Source organism: Scomber japonicus, chromosome 19 (genome assembly GCF_027409825.1).
Source record: "Scomber japonicus isolate fScoJap1 chromosome 19, fScoJap1.pri, whole genome shotgun sequence".
Lineage (NCBI taxonomy): Eukaryota > Metazoa > Chordata > Actinopteri > Scombriformes > Scombridae > Scomber > Scomber japonicus.
Window position 1 is genome coordinate 14,847,493 of NC_070596.1, and position 20,405 is coordinate 14,867,897.

At 38.2% G+C, this 20,405-nt stretch overlaps 2 protein-coding genes across 2 annotated transcripts; one reads left to right on the plus strand and one right to left on the minus strand.

Annotated features, from left to right (window-relative positions):
• Positions 1–3,915: 3,915 nt before the first annotated feature.
• Positions 3,916–11,042, plus strand: ggcx (gamma-glutamyl carboxylase). Its single transcript, XM_053340599.1, has 15 exons — positions 3,916–4,052; positions 4,341–4,541; positions 5,060–5,218; positions 6,059–6,224; positions 6,318–6,396; positions 6,506–6,612; positions 6,708–6,871; positions 7,008–7,309; positions 7,745–7,876; positions 8,149–8,300; positions 8,415–8,584; positions 8,712–8,842; positions 8,923–9,070; positions 9,391–9,592; positions 10,091–11,042. Exons 1-15 carry the CDS (start codon positions 4,028–4,030, stop codon positions 10,248–10,250), a joined length of 2,298 nt encoding a protein of 765 aa, XP_053196574.1. The 5' UTR covers positions 3,916–4,027; the 3' UTR covers positions 10,251–11,042.
• Positions 11,043–11,074: 32 nt separating this feature from the next.
• snx24 (sorting nexin 24) lies at positions 11,075–17,893 on the minus strand. Its single transcript, XM_053340606.1, has 7 exons — positions 17,696–17,893; positions 15,847–15,930; positions 14,362–14,466; positions 13,985–14,079; positions 13,852–13,881; positions 13,537–13,601; positions 11,075–13,398 (listed from the first exon to the last, which is right to left on the minus strand). The coding sequence occupies exons 1-7, from the start codon at positions 17,762–17,764 to the stop codon at positions 13,328–13,330; spliced, it is 519 nt and encodes a 172-aa protein (XP_053196581.1). The 5' UTR covers positions 17,765–17,893; the 3' UTR covers positions 11,075–13,327.
• Positions 17,894–20,405: the final 2,512 nt, after the last annotated feature.

The window sequence follows — 20,405 nt, forward strand, 5'->3', positions numbered from 1 at the left end:
TTGTTCTTCTTCTCTCGGTGCTTAAAAAGTAACATTTCACGTCACAGGTGGCTGCTTCACTCACGGGCGCCACTCAGTGTCAGACTGAGGAATTACATAAATCGGTCGAAAATAATCACACAGGACGGGTTCATAATGTCTCAAGTCTTTTAGTAGCAGCTGAGAAACACACTGGAAAGTTGATCCAGTACACAGCTCAGTCAATCTGATGCTGATGGACATTCTATTTCTGATCACGTCGTATTCATTAGAGGTTTAAAGACTAAAATCCATCACAGACCAAACACCGTGCTTACAACTGAGTCGCCTTGTTATGTGTAGATGGTCATATCCATTCCTGTTATTGCATTTCTGACTTACTGCTGCAATACAAGGTAGTGTTATGTGTAACATGCATGCATGAGAAACTAGCTGAGTCACATATTTTGTTTTAAAGTGTCATTAGCCTAACATGCATGCAAATTTTTGTACCTCAATGTTGTCTGGCCCACATGTAAAAGTCCAGACGGAGGTCAGATATGCCAAATGAGCATTGTCCTACTGTTCATGCTGCTCATTGGAAGGCCCTACTAAATAGCCTAGCTACATTGTTATTAAACTGGACTTTACTCATTTAATCCCTGCACTTGTCACTTTTATATCATTTTACATCATTTAATTTTTTTCTGTCACCTTCATATATTCCATACACTTATTTCCTTTGTACAGTCAATGGTTACGTTTTCATACTATTATCATTTCATTCAGGGAATACATTTAAAATGTAAAATGTTTCATTTAATTTTAGCAGTAGGCTACTTCATTTCACTATTACCATTACCTTACTCTTTTCACTTTTCTTTTTTACAAGATGTTTATTTGTTCCAGTTCATTGGTCCTTGTTGAGGTTATGACCATCTGTAATGCCTCTATCATGCCTGATACACACAGCATAAACTGTCCATACAGTCCTGACCATATGACTAACAGCTGATATTACATTGTTTGTCAAAAAATGACAAAAAAAATGTATTTAGACTGTCATTTATTTTAAGATGGTGTGTCCTTGTTCCATTTTAATCCTACAGATGTGACAACAATAGTGTCAATATAAAAACTAAGCCCTTTAGTTAAATTTACTGAAGCATTTATTACACTCATTTATTTTCCTCCCATATTCGCGATGTGGATCATTGGTGACAACTACGTCCGGTGTAGTGCCCAGAGAGATGCAGCAACTTTGGATAGCAACTCCACCATCCTTCAAATGGATGAAAATATGTTATTAGAAATAGTGTGTTAAGTGTTTTGTTAATGAATATTTTATCTGCTCATGCCTCAATGGGTTTCTGTATCTGAAATAACTACTCCATTTTGGATTTAAATTAAACTTGATAACAAATCCTACACATCAGGCTTTTTAACAGTAGTTGAACCCTACTGACCTGTCTGTTTGGATCCTCCTGAGTCCAAAGAGCACTGCCAAGTATTTATCTTGTATGTTGAGGCTGGAACCTTTGCGTAATGTAGTCTGTTATCCCAGCTGCATTCAAACTCTTAGACAGGAAAATATTATACATTAATATCATTGTCTCATTTATGTCCTGAGAAATCATTCAAAACATTGTATGTATGAAGTTTTTTCATTTGCTGTCTTTTAATTGATTTGAAAGGCTAAATAAATATTTTTGAATTAGTATCTAAAGCAAAATGTGAAGCAACCATTTATTTTTGTGTAATCACAAAATACAAAGCCAAGCATGCCCAGTATTATGTTAAAAAAAGTGACCTTATAAAATATATTCGGGTGTGTGTGAAACAACATGCTTCCCTGTGACATGGAACAGCTTTAACATCGGGTTTGAGAAAGTATCACTGTATCCAAGACAACCAGTTCACAAAGGTCTTTCTTGTCTCAAACCACTTGAAAACTTCTTTCATTCTCTCTCACTAACACACAACTGTGAATAACCCACCCAGATAGACCAAGACTTCACTGAATGGAAGCTAAGCTGACCTAAATGTATACAACCACCTTCATTGCCAAATTTATATCACCAGTTTGTACAGACAACTGAGATTCAACAGAGGTAGTCACCTTTCAAACACTTGAAGAAAGAACAACAAACATAACTCTCCGTCCCTTCTTTCTTTTCAATGACTAGAAGGAATAGTATTTAATTTGATGACCATCTAATTATGACACTGTCCTGTTTCTGAAGTCCTGAAAGTAAACCCCATCATCTTTCCTTGAAAGCTGGACTGATAAACAAATAAGATGTAAATAAATTTACACACAACTGCCAGTGGTATCAGCTGGTATTCATGACAATAGCTTGAAATATAGGCAGAAAATTAGTAATAAGATGTTTACATGTGGTCAATTTTCATTGTGAAAACAGTGTTTAGTAATGAGCACAGGTATAAGTCACTATGAGACTAGTTTATTTTATTTTACTGTAGTTTAGTTTAGTTTAGTTTTGTTTTGTTTACACAAGTTAAAATTTACACAAAAAAATGACAGATAATATACAGTGCAGGGAGAGGCAGAAAACTCCACCTAAAAAATGTTAAAATTTTACATTACAGAAAATAATAGACTAACAAATAAATGGCTAAGATCACATGACCACTCTCCATCAGGAAGAAAGTTTCAAACACCTCTGTTGGTGAGATTAATCATGGTTTGTCAGTGTGACTGGATGGCCAGAGTTTCCCTTCTCTTAAATACAACACATCCACAGCCTTGTGCGTTTGCCCTCATAAGTATATGAGTGAGAGATGTACACACGCTAAAGGTTGCAATAAGGATAGAATAATCATTATGGAAGTAGGGAAACATCTTTCTGAATAAAATGCAAATCAAATCATATTATATTCATAAGATTTTTGAGAGTACGAGAAAACATAGACTTCTATTATTGGGGCAATATGAGTAAATTCAAATAAGATGGCACTTTTTGTAATTGTGAATTAAATAAAATTAGGTATACACTTTGTGGCATATTTATAAATGACTGTATTGCTGTCAAAACATTATTTGGCATTTTAACATGTTATGTGTTGTATGCTGTAATGCTTTTTATTTGTATTTCAAAGGATGGTAACTAATGTATTGATTTATTTTCCTATATTGCTTGTACTTCCATTATTTTCTGTCACTATAAGTTCAAATATTGAAGTAAGCATTTTTTCATCTGTCACCTTCATATATTTCATACACTTAATTTCCTTTGTACAGTCAATGGTTACGTTTTCATACTATTATCATTTCATTCAGGAAATAAATTTAAAATGTAAAATGTTTTATTTAATTGTAGCAGTAGGCCACTTCATTTCATTATTACCATTACCTTACTCTTTTCACTTTTCTTTTTTACAAGATGTTTATTTGTTCCAGTTCATTGGTCCTTGTTGAGGTTATGACCATCTGTAATGCCTCTATCATGCCTGATACACACAGCATAAACTGTCCATACAGTCCTGACCATATGACTAACAGCTGATATTACATTGTTTGTCAAAAAATGTATTGATTTATTTTCCTATATTGCTTGTATTTCCATTATTTTCTATCTTCAGTCTACCGGATGTGACGTACAGGGTTCCACCCTTTATAGGCGTAACGTATGTGAAACCAGCCAATAAACGACAAGCACTTGTTTCACAACATTCCAATCTGTCTCCCGTCTCCACCCGCATTCCATGAAGACCCGCCCTACTCTACTTATAATTGGCTAGTATTCGTAACCGTCGTTGGTTCGATTGGTTACATTTAGGCAGGAGGAATGAGATGATTGGTTTAGGTTAAGAATTTTGCGGCTACAGCCAATCAAAGACAGAATAGGGGCGGGTCTTTACAGAATACGGGTGGGGGGAAAGAACTCCCCCACTCCATACTGTCCAACTCCTCTGTGTGGGACGTGACACGTAAATTTGGCCATTTCAGTGACGTGACCAGACAGGACATCTCCACCTGGGCCCGGAGGAACAGACATAGGGGACCTAAACCCTAACCTAAACCCGGGTGCATTTTGAACGTGTTAGCATGGAGACGAGAGACGCGGTTGCAGGTGAGGTTGTTGTTAGCAGGCATGTGTTGTTGTTGTTTAGCCAATGAAATAACCAGTTACACCTGCATTTAACCACGGCTAATCTCTTATTTAAACCCATAGACTGTATAAAAGAAAAGTATAAACCAAAGCTGTGTTTGGCTGTTTAAACTATTGTTGCATGTTTGTTGAAATCCATGTAGGGGTCCCCAGGTTGTCCAATAACAGCACATAAACTTTCATATTGTATGAGTAAATGCCTTGCTCATTAACATAACGGTAAATTGTGTATCTGTGTTAAACCTCTAGGTGCTATTGTGGGCAGCGATGGAGAGGAACAAACTGCAAAAAAGGTTCCAGCTCCTAAAAAAGACAACCCACAGATTAAAACTAGGATGGAGCAGATCTTTGGGTTCAAGAAGGAGGACCTGACTTCCTGGCATAGTTTGGTGGCCCTTCTGAACCGCCCCACTGACCCTGCATCCCTGGGCATCTTCCGCTTTTTATTTGGTAAATGAAAGTCTCCTTCCACTCAAAAACGTGTTTTTTCTCCTTGTTGCTGCAATTGGATGTTGGATGTGCAGAGTTTGACACTACAAAACTGTTTTCACATTCATCTGCAGGAGACAGACATTTTCTTAATAATCCCATTTTAAGGGGTGGGCCTATTAGCGAGATTTGTGATATCATAACTAAACTGGAAACCAATGCTGGTTCAATATTCAGCTCACATATGTGTGATGTGAAACCCGAGGCCTCTGGTGCACCGACACTGAGAATGGATTGAGAATGAACAAGGAGACATCTTGTTTTAACTTCTGAAATATATTTGCACATTTATAGATTGTGGAAAAATGAGGGATAAGGAGTAGAATATTATCAGACACATTAATGTCTAATGTCTGAAGTTGTATATGTCTGGAGGAGATCTTCAAGCTGCCATTTGCTTTTACCATTTACCATTTACTGATTCTGATTTATTTTTACAATTTGTGTGTCTCTTGTCACTTTGTGTGTTTTCCATGCAGGTTTGCTGATGACTATCGACGTCACACAGGAACGTGGCCTCAGTCACCTGGACTACAAGTACCTGGATGGTGCCCCTGTGTGCCGCTTTCCCCTCTTCAATTTCTTGCAGCCCCTGCCGATGGATTGGATGTACCTGGTGTATGTGGTGATGTTTCTCGGTGGGTCATGCTCTTGTGGTAATATTAGAAGCTGATGTACAAAAGATTACAGGTTGGAAGGTTCGTACATCTGTATTTACTGACTTTCTGAGAAGAGCAACCCCTCACCCCCCGCCCACCCTTCTTTTTGAGCGGAAGCCTTTTATTGGAGGCAGTCTCTGTCGGGAGGCTGTCTATGGCAAAGATGAAAGAGCATGCTCCAGACCTGCAATTTTCCAGTTCTCTTTCTCCTCCAAGCCAAATAACTCATGCAAGATTTTACAAAGACTTTGACAACTAGTGCAAAAACATTATAGCTGAAGTAAGAGAGCAAACAAGCAGCAGAACACAGTGACAATCAAAGTAAATCAATACTGATTGAGGAAGAAATCATTGTACTTTACAAAGTGGACTCACCAATGTGGGTAATCTATATTCTACTATTATTCTTATTATTGAGCCAACTTCTGCTTCTCAGAAAGATTGGTTTTGTGTGGCAGCAAATCTTTTCATTGATTCCACAACAGGGAGGAATTTCAACACTACTTCATTTTTAGGGTGGACTTTTCACATCACTGACATTCTGAAGCTAAAGCTATCTTTTAAAACATTGTTAATCATATTGTTTATTATGGCACTTTAGTCCTCCATCTATATGATATTTGTCACATACAACATACAATTAAGATTATTGACATACAATCACATACATTATTACATTTTGACAATAGTGTTCACTGGTTTAATCTGCAGACTTGTAAACAGACATTAATGTGTGAAACAAAAACATTCATAGTAGCAACAACTGTTATATCATCATAACTGAGATTTGTGTGTATATGTGTGTGTCTCTCATTGAAGGCTCCTTGGGCATCATGCTCGGCTGTTTCTATCGTCTGTCCTGCCTCATGTTTATTTCGACATACTGGTACATGTTCTTTCTGGACAAGACGACCTGGAACAATCACTCTTACCTCTATGGTCTCATTGGATTTCAGCTCATACTCATGGATGGCAACAGATACTGGTGAGATAATGTTTGTCTGTCTGTGGGTGCTTGTGCATATCTGTCTGTATATGTGAGCATAGGAGACATTTATGCCCTTTTGTCTGTTTGTAGGTCAGTTGATGGATTGCGGAGACCTGCTAAAAGAAACGCTCATGTGCCTCTGTGGAATTACACTGTGTTGAGGACACAGGTTTGTGCATAAGGGACTTTCTCAGTCAAACAGACATTTTTTTTCAACTAATGAATTATCTTTCAGATGCAGGTAATCTAACGATGTCTATGTTTCGTGTTCCTCAAAGATATTTATTGTATACTTCATTGCTGGAGTTAAAAAGCTGGATGCTGATTGGGTAGAGGGATATTCCATGTCATACTTGGCACACCACTGGCTTTTTGATCCTTTCAAGTAGGTATCAGTTAGCAGCTTGGTCCAAAACATCACTACCTGTCGTATTTTGTTACACCCACTCTAATCTTGGTGTACCTCACATTATTTTTCAGAGTGATTCTTCCAGTGGACTTAGTAAACCTACTGGTGGTGCATGGAGGCGGTCTCTGTCTGGATCTGACCGCTGGATACTTGCTCTTTTTTGATGCCACGCGACCTTATGGAATTTTCTTTGTCTCGTACTTCCACTGTATGAACTCCCAGCTCTTTAGCATCGGTGAGTCTGTTGCCTCACTTCACTATAAACATCTTCTTGTTTAGTTTTTCAGTTTGTATTAATACTTTTAATGAAACCTTTCATTTGTTGGGTGTCATTTTACCTTCATCTAAAAAAGGATGCTAATAATCCACAGGGATGTTTTCTTACACAATGCTGGCCACCAGTCCTCTCTTCTGCTACCCTGACTGGCCAAGAAGATTTTTCGCCTATTTCCCAGCATTCCTCAGGCCAGTCTTGCCATTCACGTCAACGAACCCTCAGCCCAGCACCTCCTGTGTTTACGCTGAGACCCACGGCACCGGTACTGAACGCCAGGAGAGCCCGCCTGTTGCCAAACCTTCCAAACTGAGACTGAAGCACAAGCTGGGAGCTATTTTTACTATCCTCTACATTATCGAGCAGTTCTTCATGCCGTACTCCCACTTCATCACAAAGGTACCTCTGTCTCTCTTGTTTTGTCAGCGTAACCTAGATTGTATAGCTGCATGTTCAAAGAACCATTTATCAAAGTGCAAAGTGAGTCCATTCTTCTGATGCTTTTCAACACAGAGAAGTTGTACTTTGCTATCAACAAAAGTCTTATCAGCCCTCTTTGACTCACCATACAGATAGTTGCTCAATTAGATAGCCTCTGTTCAACAGCAAACAGCAGCTCAGACCTGTGTTGTTAGCAGAAGAGTGAGAGCAAGCAGCCGTGCAGAAAAAGTCATCTCATCATCCTGCCTCTGATATGAACACACTGCATTTTTCTCTTAGCTATTTATGAATTTAAAGCCTTGGTGTATATACTGACTTAATAAAAACTGGTGAAATGGTTAGAAATCATTAACAATGGAATTATCCTAATGTGTATATGTTGTTTTCATCCAGGGTTACAACAACTGGACCAATGGCTTGTATGGCTACTCGTGGGACATGATGGTTCATTCCCGCAGCCATCAGCATGTTAAGATCACCTACAAAGATGGAAAAACAGGAGAAATTGGATACCTGAATCCAGGGGTAAGTTATTGATAATGTGTTAAATTAACTCTGTTATTAATTATTTATTCACTACCTTAACACTGAATCAATGCAGTATAGACAACGTGTAAAGGAGTCACATTTACAAAATTTGAAATAAGTAATAATGACAGAAGTGGCTGCAGGCTATCACATTTATACTTTTTTACTTATCACTGTTATCACTATCCAATTGATTGAAAATATCTCTTTTAATGTTTGCATTTTAGCAAAACTAGTGAAGTACTTATTATATTGTATATGTACTGTAGGTGTTCACTCAAAGTCGTCGGTGGAAAGACCACGGAGACATGCTGAAGCAGTACGCCACATGCCTCAATCAGCTTCTGCCTCGCTATAATATCTCTGATCCTGAAATCTACTTTGACATCTGGGTGTCCATAAATGAACGTTTCCAGCAAAGGTATGAGAGGCATTTATGTGAGAAAAAAACGCTATTAATATATTTTTTCTGTTATATAAAAATGTGAATCTTGTACATAATGAACTAAGAGTCAAAGTGTTGCTCTTCTCTAAGGATCTTTGATCCCCGTGTGGACATTGTGAAGGCTGATTGGTCACCATTTCGACCAAATGCATGGCTGATGCCTCTTCTGGTCGACCTCTCGCCATGGAGGACCAAGTTCCAGGAGATTGAGAACAGTTTGGACAATCAGACGGAGATCGTCTTTATCGCAGATTTCCCAGGTTACACACTTCATCTTGTCCTGTCATTTAGTTTAGTTGTGTTTATTTAGTTGTTTTGACATCCCTTCTTAATCCTTGGTGCTACTTTGTCTGCATTTATGCTAACTGAAAGCATGTTATCCTTCAGGTCTCCACTTAGAAAACTTTGTGAGTGAAGATCTGGGCAACACCAGCATCCATGTGTTACAGGGTCAGGTGAAAGTTGAGGTAGTGGATGAGAAAAAGAACCACACTCTGCAGCCTGGGGAGCAGATTCAGGTACAGACACACACTATTATCACCATTAACTGTTTAAGCAGGACAAATTAAAGCATTTACCATAATGTGCATGTGTGTAGGTACCTGCTGGGGCTTACCATAAAGTGTACACGGTGTCTGAAGACCCTTCTTGCTATATGTACATCTACGTCAACACTACAGAGGCAGGGCTACTGCAGAACTTCACCAAACTGTCTGAGCTGCAGGAGCGTGTTCGCAATGGGACAGGTGAAATCTTGTTCTTTATTTGAATTCATTTTATTGGTATCATTACATTTTTGTGTATATTAGCTTTTTACTGTATACATTTGTTCTGGCTTATCAGCTTGCCAGTCCTCTATAAGCACTTAGCACTAACCTGTAGGAGAGGTGCTGTACAACTTAAGTTTATTGTACTTCATAGTAGAATATTGTATGAAAAAAAAATCATGTTTCAGGGCAATTTAAACTACATAAAATAACCATAAAAAGATTTTGCTGAAGGCAAAGAAAGTTTTGTTCAAGAACTCGAAACAAAGAATCAGATTGATTGGACTCTCATCCCACAGAAACTGAGCCTCTTCCTCCTGAGCTGCTGCCTCTTATGGCTGCAGATGATGAAGGGGCGGAGGTCAATGCCACTGACCCCATTGTGCGGCTGTTCCTGAAGAGGCAGCGCCGCATGAAAGAGGTGAAGAAACGCAGGGAGGCAGGCATGCTGGAGCGACTGGACCGCTTTGCTGTGAAAAAGTACTACACGATACGGCGAGGGTGAGTGTTGTCCTCTCAATCTTGTTCTTTCACCAACAACATTAATCTGTGAATTAGGGATGTCAAGATATCATATCTTCCCCACACGGTTATCACGGACAAAATAATTCACAATATTATCACAATATATGTGTTTATCTAACTTTGTTTATCGTTTGTTTTCTGGCAATTATTTTCAAAATATGAGTGTGGTTACATGGAGAGGGAGTCTGTAACTGCACAACAGCATGCTAAAAGAACAATTACACTTAATGGAAAGTGAAAAGACAACCAGATGAACTGATAAACAAAAGATCCACAAGATGTATGGGTGTGGGGCCTTGAGGGAGAGAGACAAAGTGAGAATGGGAAGAATCAGCACTTGATTATATACATGGTATTATCATATCTGTATTATTAATTTTCATTTTTAAATATAGTTATCTTCAATAGCATTATATCACAATGCGTCTACTGTGAATGCACCACATCTTATTAACTCGTCCTCTTTTCTTTAAGATTCTTGATGACAGCCATTGCAATGCGGAACCTGGCTGTGGGTCTGCCTCCGCTGGAACAGCTGACACGGGAAGTCGCCTTCGCCAACATGAAAGAGCCTCAGGCGGAAGCCAACCAGGACGAGCGACTCAAAGATGAAGTTGGCCACGGAGAACTTTGAAGCTATTGTTTGGGACCAAAGACACAGTTACTGTCAAATTGCCTTTAAGTGCTGGATCACACATTCCAGACGTGTGTGAGCGAGCGAGTGAGTGAGTGTGTGAGTGAGTGTTGTTACTACTGGACTGTTGCTACACAGAAATTTTATGATTTTTTTAAATCTTCTATGCTTCTGAAATGTTTGGAATATCAGATTATTTCCAAATGTAAGGTCAGTATTTTTTAGCTTTCATAGCTTTTTTTTAAAATTTGAATTTAATGCTAATGACACATTTGTCATATTGGCAGCAAAACCAGAATACTGTATGTTAACAATTGCACTGCTTCACTGTGCATGACTACATTTCAAGTTTGTTCGATTTTGCTTGAGAATTTTATAATTGCAATTACAGCTGGGTAATACCAATATCAAGATAAAAGTCCATTAAAAATAAAAAAATTTAAGTTAAGAACTTAAATTTGCATTATACAACAAAGCCCCGTATCTTAATGGCATTTGTTTGATGAGACAAGGTGAAAAATGACTGTTTGTTGCAGTAATGACCTGAACAGGATCAGTTTGGTCAATAATTTTTCCTTCCATTTGTAAATTCTCAGAATAGAATTCTCAGTAGTTCTGGGTATAAGCAGTTTTACAAATATCCAGTTTATGGAGGGGTTTAAGGAGTTTTCTACTATGTGCTTTTATGCCCTATAATGTGAGAAAAACTGACAGAAAAAGAAAACAACTGCTAGCTTGTCAATCAAGAACATTTTGTCACTTTTATAATAAAGAGCTTGTGATGTTAATGAACTTGATAAAAAAAAAAAAACTTACGGTTTGTGGAAATATTAAGTTTTATTTGTGTCAGTATTTATACACATTGCCCCATCCTGAAGTGCTGCAGTCACATTCCAGTCTTGACATTATGGCACATAAATGACACTTCAAATAATCAGAGCACAAACAGTACAATGTTACACTGTATAAATACATATAAATCTACAAGGTGGATCTCTAGGAAATAATTTACCTTGTTTAAACATAAAATTGTGATCTGTTTAGTGGAGGTTAGTTGCTCAGTAATCATCTTTACACTGTACAAATTACGCAGTTGATACTGTGCTGTAGTGGAGGTCCAGTCACATTAATGGTGAGTCCAAATGTAGGTCAGATCACAGTTGTGTCATCAAGTACTGTCCAAAAAGTGACATGCAACATCGTGTTTCACAGAGTCTTCACAACAATGGGAGCTTTGTAGTTTCACAGACATCCATTTACAAGGAACATAAAGACAGTTTTGTTTAGTTTTTTCATATTGCACAGTATTTGTAAGTCTTCTACATCACCTTATTTTACAAGTGCTCTGTAAAACTAAACACACTTTGCACCCCTTTACATGATGGGTGACTATTCCCTTAATCACCACAACTGAAAAACTGGCCTTCTACATAAATATATTGAGTCTAAATTCATCATGAAATGTAATATCACTAGAATTAGTGTTAGGTACTGGCCCTAAAGGAGTGTTATCTGAAGAGTTTTTCCTGCTCCCACACAAAATCAAAGGATTATTTTCATGCACAAAATGAAATCTAATTGCAAAAATCTACTTGGACCTTCACCTACCAAGCCTGTGTGTGGAGTAAATGGTGTGAGATCAAAGACAATACTGAATTGTAGAAGGGTACAAGCTTGTTTTAACAGTAATACAAGGAATTTCTGCTTTCATTTCATGATTAATACAGTGTTTTCCCTCTCGAGTTAACATTTTATCTGCTCAGATACAAATGTGGTCCTGATTTTCTTAGGTAGGAGAGAGGTTGTGTGTCATGTGCAGGTCAAACCTTTTAAATAGTTCCAACAGGCTTTTTTTAAAGACTCATCATTGCATCTCTTATTCATGTCATACATGAAGAGGAAGTTTAGAGGGAGGTCAATAAAGCAAGTTATTTATGGGTTACCCTAACCCATAAATAAGAAATGGAGCACACTCTACAGTAAGTCTCTTTTAATTGCTTGGTCAACATCAGTTTTGTGACTGTGATGACACCCACCTCAAGCTAAACATGTCTTTCTGCACTCACAAGTTGTGCCACATATTTTTGTCTGTTGTAGTTACATTTCAAATTGGCTTTTTGCCCAAAATTTCCAGTTAATCACTGAACAAAACTAAGCTGCTCATATAGACGCTCCACACAGAGCTCACTAGCACTGTTGTCAACACCACAGTGTTTGATAAATGCGGTCCACATCACTGCCACAACCTATTTATAGAAACTCAACATCTCATTTCCACCCAAACATTCAGCACATAGCTGTCACCTCCACCGGTATGCAAATCTTCACTCTCTCAAAATGTATCCACGTTGTCCTGCCACATCCCTCAGCTGGCTCCCTGCAGATGGTTCAAAACCCACAGTGCTGGTGACACAAAGGGAGTGGTGGCACCTCCCTGTTTGCTGCTCCAGCTTTTTGTCCCAGCAAGCCAAAAACATTCCTCTGTCTCTGGCAAACTAACCTCCTATCCAGCAGACATCCACATTTGTTTTCTGGCTCCTCAGAACTGGAGTGTCCTCAACTAAAAATTGAACTCTTTCAAAAACCACTTCTCCCCTCTTTGATCAACATCATGTTTCTATTTTCAGTTGATCCTGAATGTTTGTTTTACTGATTACTTTCCTAAGAAACAAGGAAAGTATATGATGAGATCATTTATAAAGTATTCAACTCTATAATTTCTGAAAATAATCTTGATTATGGCATCTTAATGATTTTTCTAATGCCTCAAAATATTGTTCACTCAAGCGTTTTTGTTAGGATAATTAAGCAAATTAATATGGGTCAATATGGTGCATTAATAACAACTGATGGTAATGTGCACTGGGTGACAATGGAAAACTGGTATAAGTGATATTGCTGAGTGAGTAGGCTTCCTTTTTTTTCTGTAATGGACTTTTGTTCTGTGCTTTTGGGAAATGAAAATGAGGTTCAGTGTATTTTAACATGTCCTTCCTGAAGCACATCTAACATTGTGTGAAATATGAAGCATCCATCTGTAGTGACAGTCCCTCAGCTTCAGCTTCAGCTCTGTCGCTCTACCTTGGCTGAAGATCTGGGTAGAAAACTCCATGTACCACACCTTCAATCACAACATTTGAAAATGGGTCTGCAAATAATGAAGACAAGAGATAAAATGAGCAAAGAAGAACTTTTTGCAGAATATATTTCCATAGTAATATTACAGTGGACTTATAAATACTTTGATACTACATTTGTGTGTTTGTGATGTGTAGTGTGGCCTCACCGTGTGCAGATGGCAGCAAGTAGGGGTCTCTCAGAAAGAGCAAGACTGGCTGATGTGAAAGTTTACTGAAAAGAGTCAAAGGGAAAATAAAAAAAAGCAGAAGTTAAAAGGTTTGTGGGCGGCTTCATCCTACATACAAATGAACACAATGATGAGAAGTAGGTGGTGTCACTGATATGTAGGGTGAAGTTCAAGTGCAGAGCAAACAAGTGACTCACATTTGAACTGGTTAAAGTGCAAAAGTGCAAAAGGAGAATCTGACATGTGTTTTATTCAACAGTGTTTAAAATATTCACAAGAAACTAAACATCCCACCTTGATTCCTCTGATTCTGTGTCAAATGAGCTTAAAAAGGAGAAAAACAAAAAGGTTAACACAGCCTTCCAGTAGCCTCTACCCGCCTTTCTAAAGACTTTTATTTTATAGAAAGCCTGAAGATTCAACTCACCCACAGCTTTCTGTTTTTGGCACTGAAGGAAAATGGCGGATATTCAGGAAATCCAGGAATATCTTTGGAAGAACTTCATTTTCCATAATTATAGTCTCACAAAAGAGAAAAAACAAAAGCAAATTGCAATGTGTGCTTGAAGTAGCGGTACAATGTTACAGAGCCCTGCGTGACCTTCATTTTACTGGACTGTTTGGATTTTCCCTCTCTGCATCTGCCCTGAAACTTATATATGTTTATTTTGAGACAAATTTGTATTTGGTAAAAGCAGAAAAACACTGTAGCATGATGCTGACTTCTCATAGGTTAAGAAATGTTTTGGTTGTTAGCTTGGATCAGACAGTGTCTGTGGGTGGAGTGCAGGTGTGTGAGAGTACCTGCAGATAGAGCTCCAGACCTTGCCTCCTCTGCTCCAGGACTTTGGGAACCCAGTTTCTTACATGTTTCGAAGGGATCTCAGGTGGCTTTATGCTCTTCTTTAGCTGGAGGGGTTTTGAAATATAAATTTAATATCATTAAAATATGTATATGGAAGAGAAATTGTACAGAATATGGCAACCCTTTATTGACTATATGCATTTCTTTAAATCATCTGTCAAGAGTTAAGATGGTGCCTTGGACTTAGTAACATTTCTGTTTTTTATTTTCTGTATTTAAAAAATAATAATAATAAATTATTATAATGTGGAAATAGAGAGCAGAACATCCAGGAAGTCCATCACTCCGCTCCCCTTCTCCTTTTTATATTCATTTATTTTTACTCCCTCATTCTTTGTGGAGAGATGTTATAATACACACTGACTGATCTCAAAAACTGTATTGATGAAGACTATAACACACAATTACGAATCAAATGAGGTAATGTCCCTTGCGTAATGGTGGATATGTGAAATCTACATTGAGGCATATTAAAAATAATGAACAACTACAAACAACACTAGAGGTCAGGAAAGGACACTGGTCCATTTATTTTGATCCTGTTTATATATGAACTCTCTCTCTCTCTCTCTCTCTTTTTTTAACTTTATTACTTTACATTGTTACTGTTATTTTACTCTGTAGAGGTCCATGTGTGTATATGTTAGGGTTTGTAGGCTTTGCATAATCTTGTTACTTTGTTTGTATGAAAAGGCACAGTTTAAAAAAATAAAATAAAATAAAATATGTCTGTGGCAGATAAATAACAATACAGCATGTGTTAACCTTGGTACCTTTCAAACATCTGTTCTGGTGGTTTTAAGTCTGCTTGTACAGATACTGAAGTTTCATTTGAAAAGAAACCCCACACATACTACTGACAGGTGCCATCATTTAGTCTACATTTTGCAGAAATTACTTAAAAGGAGGAATAGGAACATATTTGCAGCTAAAACCCCAAACTGTTTCTGGTTAACGTGGTAAACCAACACGAAGCTCATTGACGGTTAACTTTCTGCTGTGATTTCCTGTGCACAGCAGTACGTCTCTGAATGCTGCATAATAATGGCACGTCGCTCCACCGATGCAGTTACAGCTACAACTGATGACTTCTTTCTTTATCAGTTCATCTTGCTTAGCCTATAAAATGTCAGACATCAAGGATGAAATCAAGGCCCATCGAGCTGAGGTGTCATCTTACAGTTACTTAATGTGTTAGAATGGCACAAATTAAAGAATTTAATCGTGACATGAAAATAATACATTGATTGATCCAGTTTCACGGCAATTAAAACTCAAATGTCTGTAAGAAAAAGTATCAAATGGTTTAAATGTGAATGTTTTACAGGTTTCAAGGGTTCACTCACTTTAACTCATGATAAAGGAGAACTTTTCTAACAATACCAAAGGATGATCATAAAAGTTGGTGATCCACTTAATCTCACCATTTTATGCAAAGCGTGGAATTCGCTGTAGCGTTTCTCAAGAGCATGTTGTCTGCCATTCATCAGCACATCAATTTTAAAGACCTGGAAGAAAGAAAACAAGTGAGCACAACTTATTGAGCAACAGTTGAAGGAATCATGATATATCACCACAATCTCAAAAATGACCCCTCCCAGCGCACACAGTTTAACGATTCTGTGCTGGACATTATGTGAGTGATGGACCAGCTGACTGTCAGTTACTGTCTATGTCAGCTACTTACCAAGAGGAAACATCTGGCTGCTGTGGTACAAAAACAACTTGATCTGTCAGAATTACTGTTAACATCCCAAAACACTCTGATCTACTTCCCTCGCTCAGCTGCACTCTTCCCTAAAAGTGGCAGATTTACTGCATGTGTGTAGCTGTTCTTGCCAGTGTTATGTGAAAGGGGAAATTCACGCTTAAATGATGGCAGCCCTGTATTGTAATTCTGAATTGGCATCACAAAAGCGTACTATCAGCTCAGCCACGAACCAGCAAGTAAAAGTTATTATCAACTCAAGACTAGACAATGAGATAACACCCAGCAAGAGACTAACTGAAGACGAAAAAACAATGTAAAATGTTGGGTGATGATGAGGCCAGGTCAGCTGTCAGGGTTTAATTCATCTGAAATGTGTCGGGTGAGGTTGAGGTCAGACCGTAGGCCATTCAAGTTCTTCTACACCAAATTCAGGAAACAAGTTTTTACAGACCGGGCTTGGTGCCCTGGGGCGTTGTCATTTTGGAAAAAAAGAATGAACCTTCTTTGCCACCAAGTAGGAAACACACTGTTGTCTAAAGCAGTAGAACCCATGGGTTTGGACAACTCAAGGAAAAAGAAAAAATGTTTCATTATACTTTTTTTTGTGTGAAATCCAGAACATTTCACCTCTTAATGCATTAGCCAATTGAAAGAAAATTAACCAGCAATTATTTCTGGTCATGTTTTTTTCTGTTTTTCTTTTTTATCAAAAATGCTGAACATTGTCTGGTTGCAGTTGTTTAAATGTGATGATTTGAAGCTTCTCTGTGTCATGAATGACAGTAAACTGAATATATTTGGATTGTTGATCAGACAAAAAGAAAATACTGGGCATTTTCACCTTTTTAAAAATATTAATAATAATAATAAAATCCCACAAGGGTTAACTGTGGCCCAGTCAGCACTCAATATGAGAAGATACCCTGAGTTGAGATATTGCAACAAAGACAACATTACAAACTTAAAAGACAGCCTAACAAAAATAACATTCCAAATGCATTATGGGAAATGTAGGATTCAGGGGGTTAGGGACTAAAAGCCAGAATATCTCATCTTCTATTGCTTAAATGTTGACAATTTCGCTTTTAAATAAGCCTCTCTAATCTCCCAACTTGTAATGAAAGTGTAAACCTAAACTGCGCCCCCCTCCCATGCCATGATGCCATGAAGCTTTATTTAAGTCAGTCTTTATTTGTATCAGACAGCTGATCTGGTGGGCTGGGTGGGTTGTTTTTCTATGCAGAGTGGCTCTTTCATTAGACACATCATATACGACGTTAAATTCACACAGTATTTGCTTAAATGCCCTTTGTGATACACTAGGAGGCTGAGATGTTTCCAGTGTGTAATATCAAGGTGAATTCAGGGTTGATCTCTAGACAGTCGGTGACCAAACACGCACCTTGATTTTTTAAATTAACTGCGACACTTTAACGAGGCTTGACGTGTTGGGCGGACGATGGTTTCATTTGCAGGACAGACAGATAACATGAAAAACTGATGACAGCAGCAGAGACGACAAACACGCACAGACAGACATAGGTGGTCACTGAGCAGCTTACCGTGTATCCTCTCTCGATCGAGTTGTTTTCTGAGCGAAACGACGGGATCGACACTCTGACTGGATGCATTTTGACTTGAATAACGAAGTGTTTGGTTTTTTTTTTCCTGCAGCAATAACTGATCCTACAACACTCACACACGCACGCACGCACACACACATACACACTCACTCACTCACTCACACTGCTGGTGGTTTACTCCAGTTTGTCTGGCAGCCAGATAAAAATCACTGGATTCAAACCAGATGCACAAAGTCTCTCTGGTTCCCTCCAGCGGAGCGGAGGACACGGCAAGTCCTCAACACTGAAGGGATTTTATGGGTGATGTTACTGCTGTGCAACAAAGAGCCCAGCAACAGGTAACCTGAAGATAAAATAACTGAAGGCTGAATTCATGCAACCTTTTGTTCCTACAATGATCTAAGACAGTTCCCTGAAGGATATTTTTGTGAAACCTTTGGAGAACGTTCCCTGAAGATTATTTTGGTCAAACCTTTCAACAAACTCTGGGGAACGTTCCATTCACCTTTTTTTTTTGGTGAAACATCTGAGGAGGGTTCCCCAAAGGTTATTTTTTGTGAAATCTCTAGAGAACGTTCATTTGTGATTATTTTAATGCAACCTTTAGAAAAAATTCAAGGGAACACTCCCTGAAGTTTGTTTTTTTAAACCTCTGGAGAATGTTCTCTAATGGTCATTTTTGTGAAAGTTCTGGGTAACATTCCTTAGAAGGTTATTTTGAGAAACCTTTAGAGAACCTAGAGAACCCAGCCAAAAATGAATGTTCTACATTCATTAAGAAAACTTTCCTCAATAATTGTAAGTGAACATTTGCTTAAAATAGTCAAACATTCCCAAATCCGCTAACATATGCAGCAACATTTCTGGAATTGAAAATTGTTTGCTGGGAAATTTCTAAAACTATTTGTTGAGAGTTAAAATGTTGAATGTTCAGATATTTCAGAGGTCCTATTGAAAGTTCACAACAAGTGAAAGTGAGTGAGCATTCCTATTTTAGCCCATTAATGTTAAATAAATTGATCATTGATTTTTAACAGGCTATGTTATTGCTTTCATAAACTAATTTTAACTAAACTGAACTAACCCTTGACTAGTGCTGAAACCATTAGCTGATGAAGCAATTAGTTGAACGATCAAAACTTTTATTTACTCTATAAAAGTTATTCACGAAAGGAGCACCCCACCAATTTTAGATATCAAGATCAGTTTACTATTCATGGTACTCAGCCTTTAAAAAAAAAAGTCCTCTGTAGCTCTGGAGGAGCTTTGTCGAGTCTGAGAAGAACCAGGCTGACATCATACTGATGTCATCAGTTACTGTTGCCTCTTTCCTCACTACCAAATAAGGGACAAAAGGTGGTGTGCCATGGCAGTGTGGGTATGATGTTGTGTCAGTGTAAGTATGTAAGGCAGTCTATAACTTTACTAAAACTCTATCATTATGTATGTATCATTATCATTAAACCTCAAAATAAGTCATCAAAAAAATCATAATTTTGACCTCCACATCCCCCTACAAAGGGGCATGACTCAGCAAGTCTACTTCTTCCATGGACATTTTTTGTTGCTCTTGATTGATTCAAGCAGTTATTTGTCCTTTTGAACAGCCAGAGAAAAGTCCTTACATGACAAGTCACAGTCAACAAATATTTGAAGTTCATTTTTGGTGAGCTCTGTGGTGCATCTGTTTTTGAGTTTGGCCATTTAATAGTCATCAGAGAGAAAATGCTCTCCACAAGCTAATTTGAGCCTGGCACACTGACGCCAAATGAGACAATCCTGAACATGTTGATCATGTTGGCTTTCCTTATGTTTTAGAAAACTGCCACACACCTGTCACTGGTGGATTTGTCTGTCTAATATTTTTGTCTGGCTTTATGTATTTTCTCCTGGCTAGCACAAAAGTCTTCATAGAGTTGGTCGATACTGACTTTCTCTGTCATTTTGAGGACTGACATGCTCCAGGTCAGTGAAGTAGAGCGAATCAGTTTCAGTATGCAATAACTGTGTCATGGAATGTAACAAAGTCCCGTTGCTACTTGGCTCTCTGTGCTGACACTTGTTTGTTCATCAGCTGCTTGGTCTGGTATACAAAAAAAGCTGTCCTGTTCCTACTGAAGCATCTTCATTTTGAACTTATGGACTCCCTTGTAAGTCCTCCAGCTTTTTTATGAGTTGGTCAAAAACACACATTACGTTCTGGAAAAAGCACAGATAAATCTCAGCAGCTCAAGTTTTTCTTCATCCTCAAAAATCCTCTTCAGAGCCACAGGACAGATCTCCCCAAAGGACCTGAAGTATTACGTGACAGCTGGCTAAATTTGCAAGCGATGATGAACAGTTGTTGGAAAAGAAAGCCATCATGTGCAAACATTTCATGCTACTCAGTGTCAACAAAGGAAACAAATGCATGCATTTCCTCTCTTCAGGAAGCAGATACTAAGAAGTGGCTGAAGATCTTTAAAACAAATGACTCAATATCCACTGGCAGCTGATTGCAGGCATGTCAGGTTTATGAGCTATGTAAGCTGTGCAATTAGCATTCCGAATGTGATTATTGGCACTGCTCAGTAACTGGTAAACAGAGTCGTGTTTTCCAAAGTTGACATTGGCATCATCTGCTGCATAGGAAGGGATGTGTCTAATGTCCAGTTTATACTTTTCCATACAGTTCATTAGAGCTTGATGT

Coding starts and splice junctions, on each gene's coding strand:
- ggcx (XM_053340599.1), top strand. CDS start 4,028: ATGGAGACGAGAGACGCGGTTGCAG. Junction 6,613..6,707: donor TGGCTTTTTGATCCTTTCAA/GTAGGTATCAGT, acceptor ATTATTTTTCAG/AGTGATTCTTCCAGTGGACT. Junction 7,310..7,744: donor ACTCCCACTTCATCACAAAG/GTACCTCTGTCT, acceptor GTTTTCATCCAG/GGTTACAACAACTGGACCAA.
- snx24 (XM_053340606.1), bottom strand. CDS start 17,764: ATGCATCCAGTCAGAGTGTCGATCCCGTCGTTTCGCTCAGAAAACAAC. Junction 14,467..15,846: donor TCCACGCTTTGCATAAAATG/GTGAGATTAAGT, acceptor AAACCCCTCCAG/CTAAAGAAGAGCATAAAGCC. Junction 14,080..14,361: donor GTCTGGAGCTCTATCTGCAG/GTACTCTCACAC, acceptor CTCTTTTGTGAG/ACTATAATTATGGAAAATGA.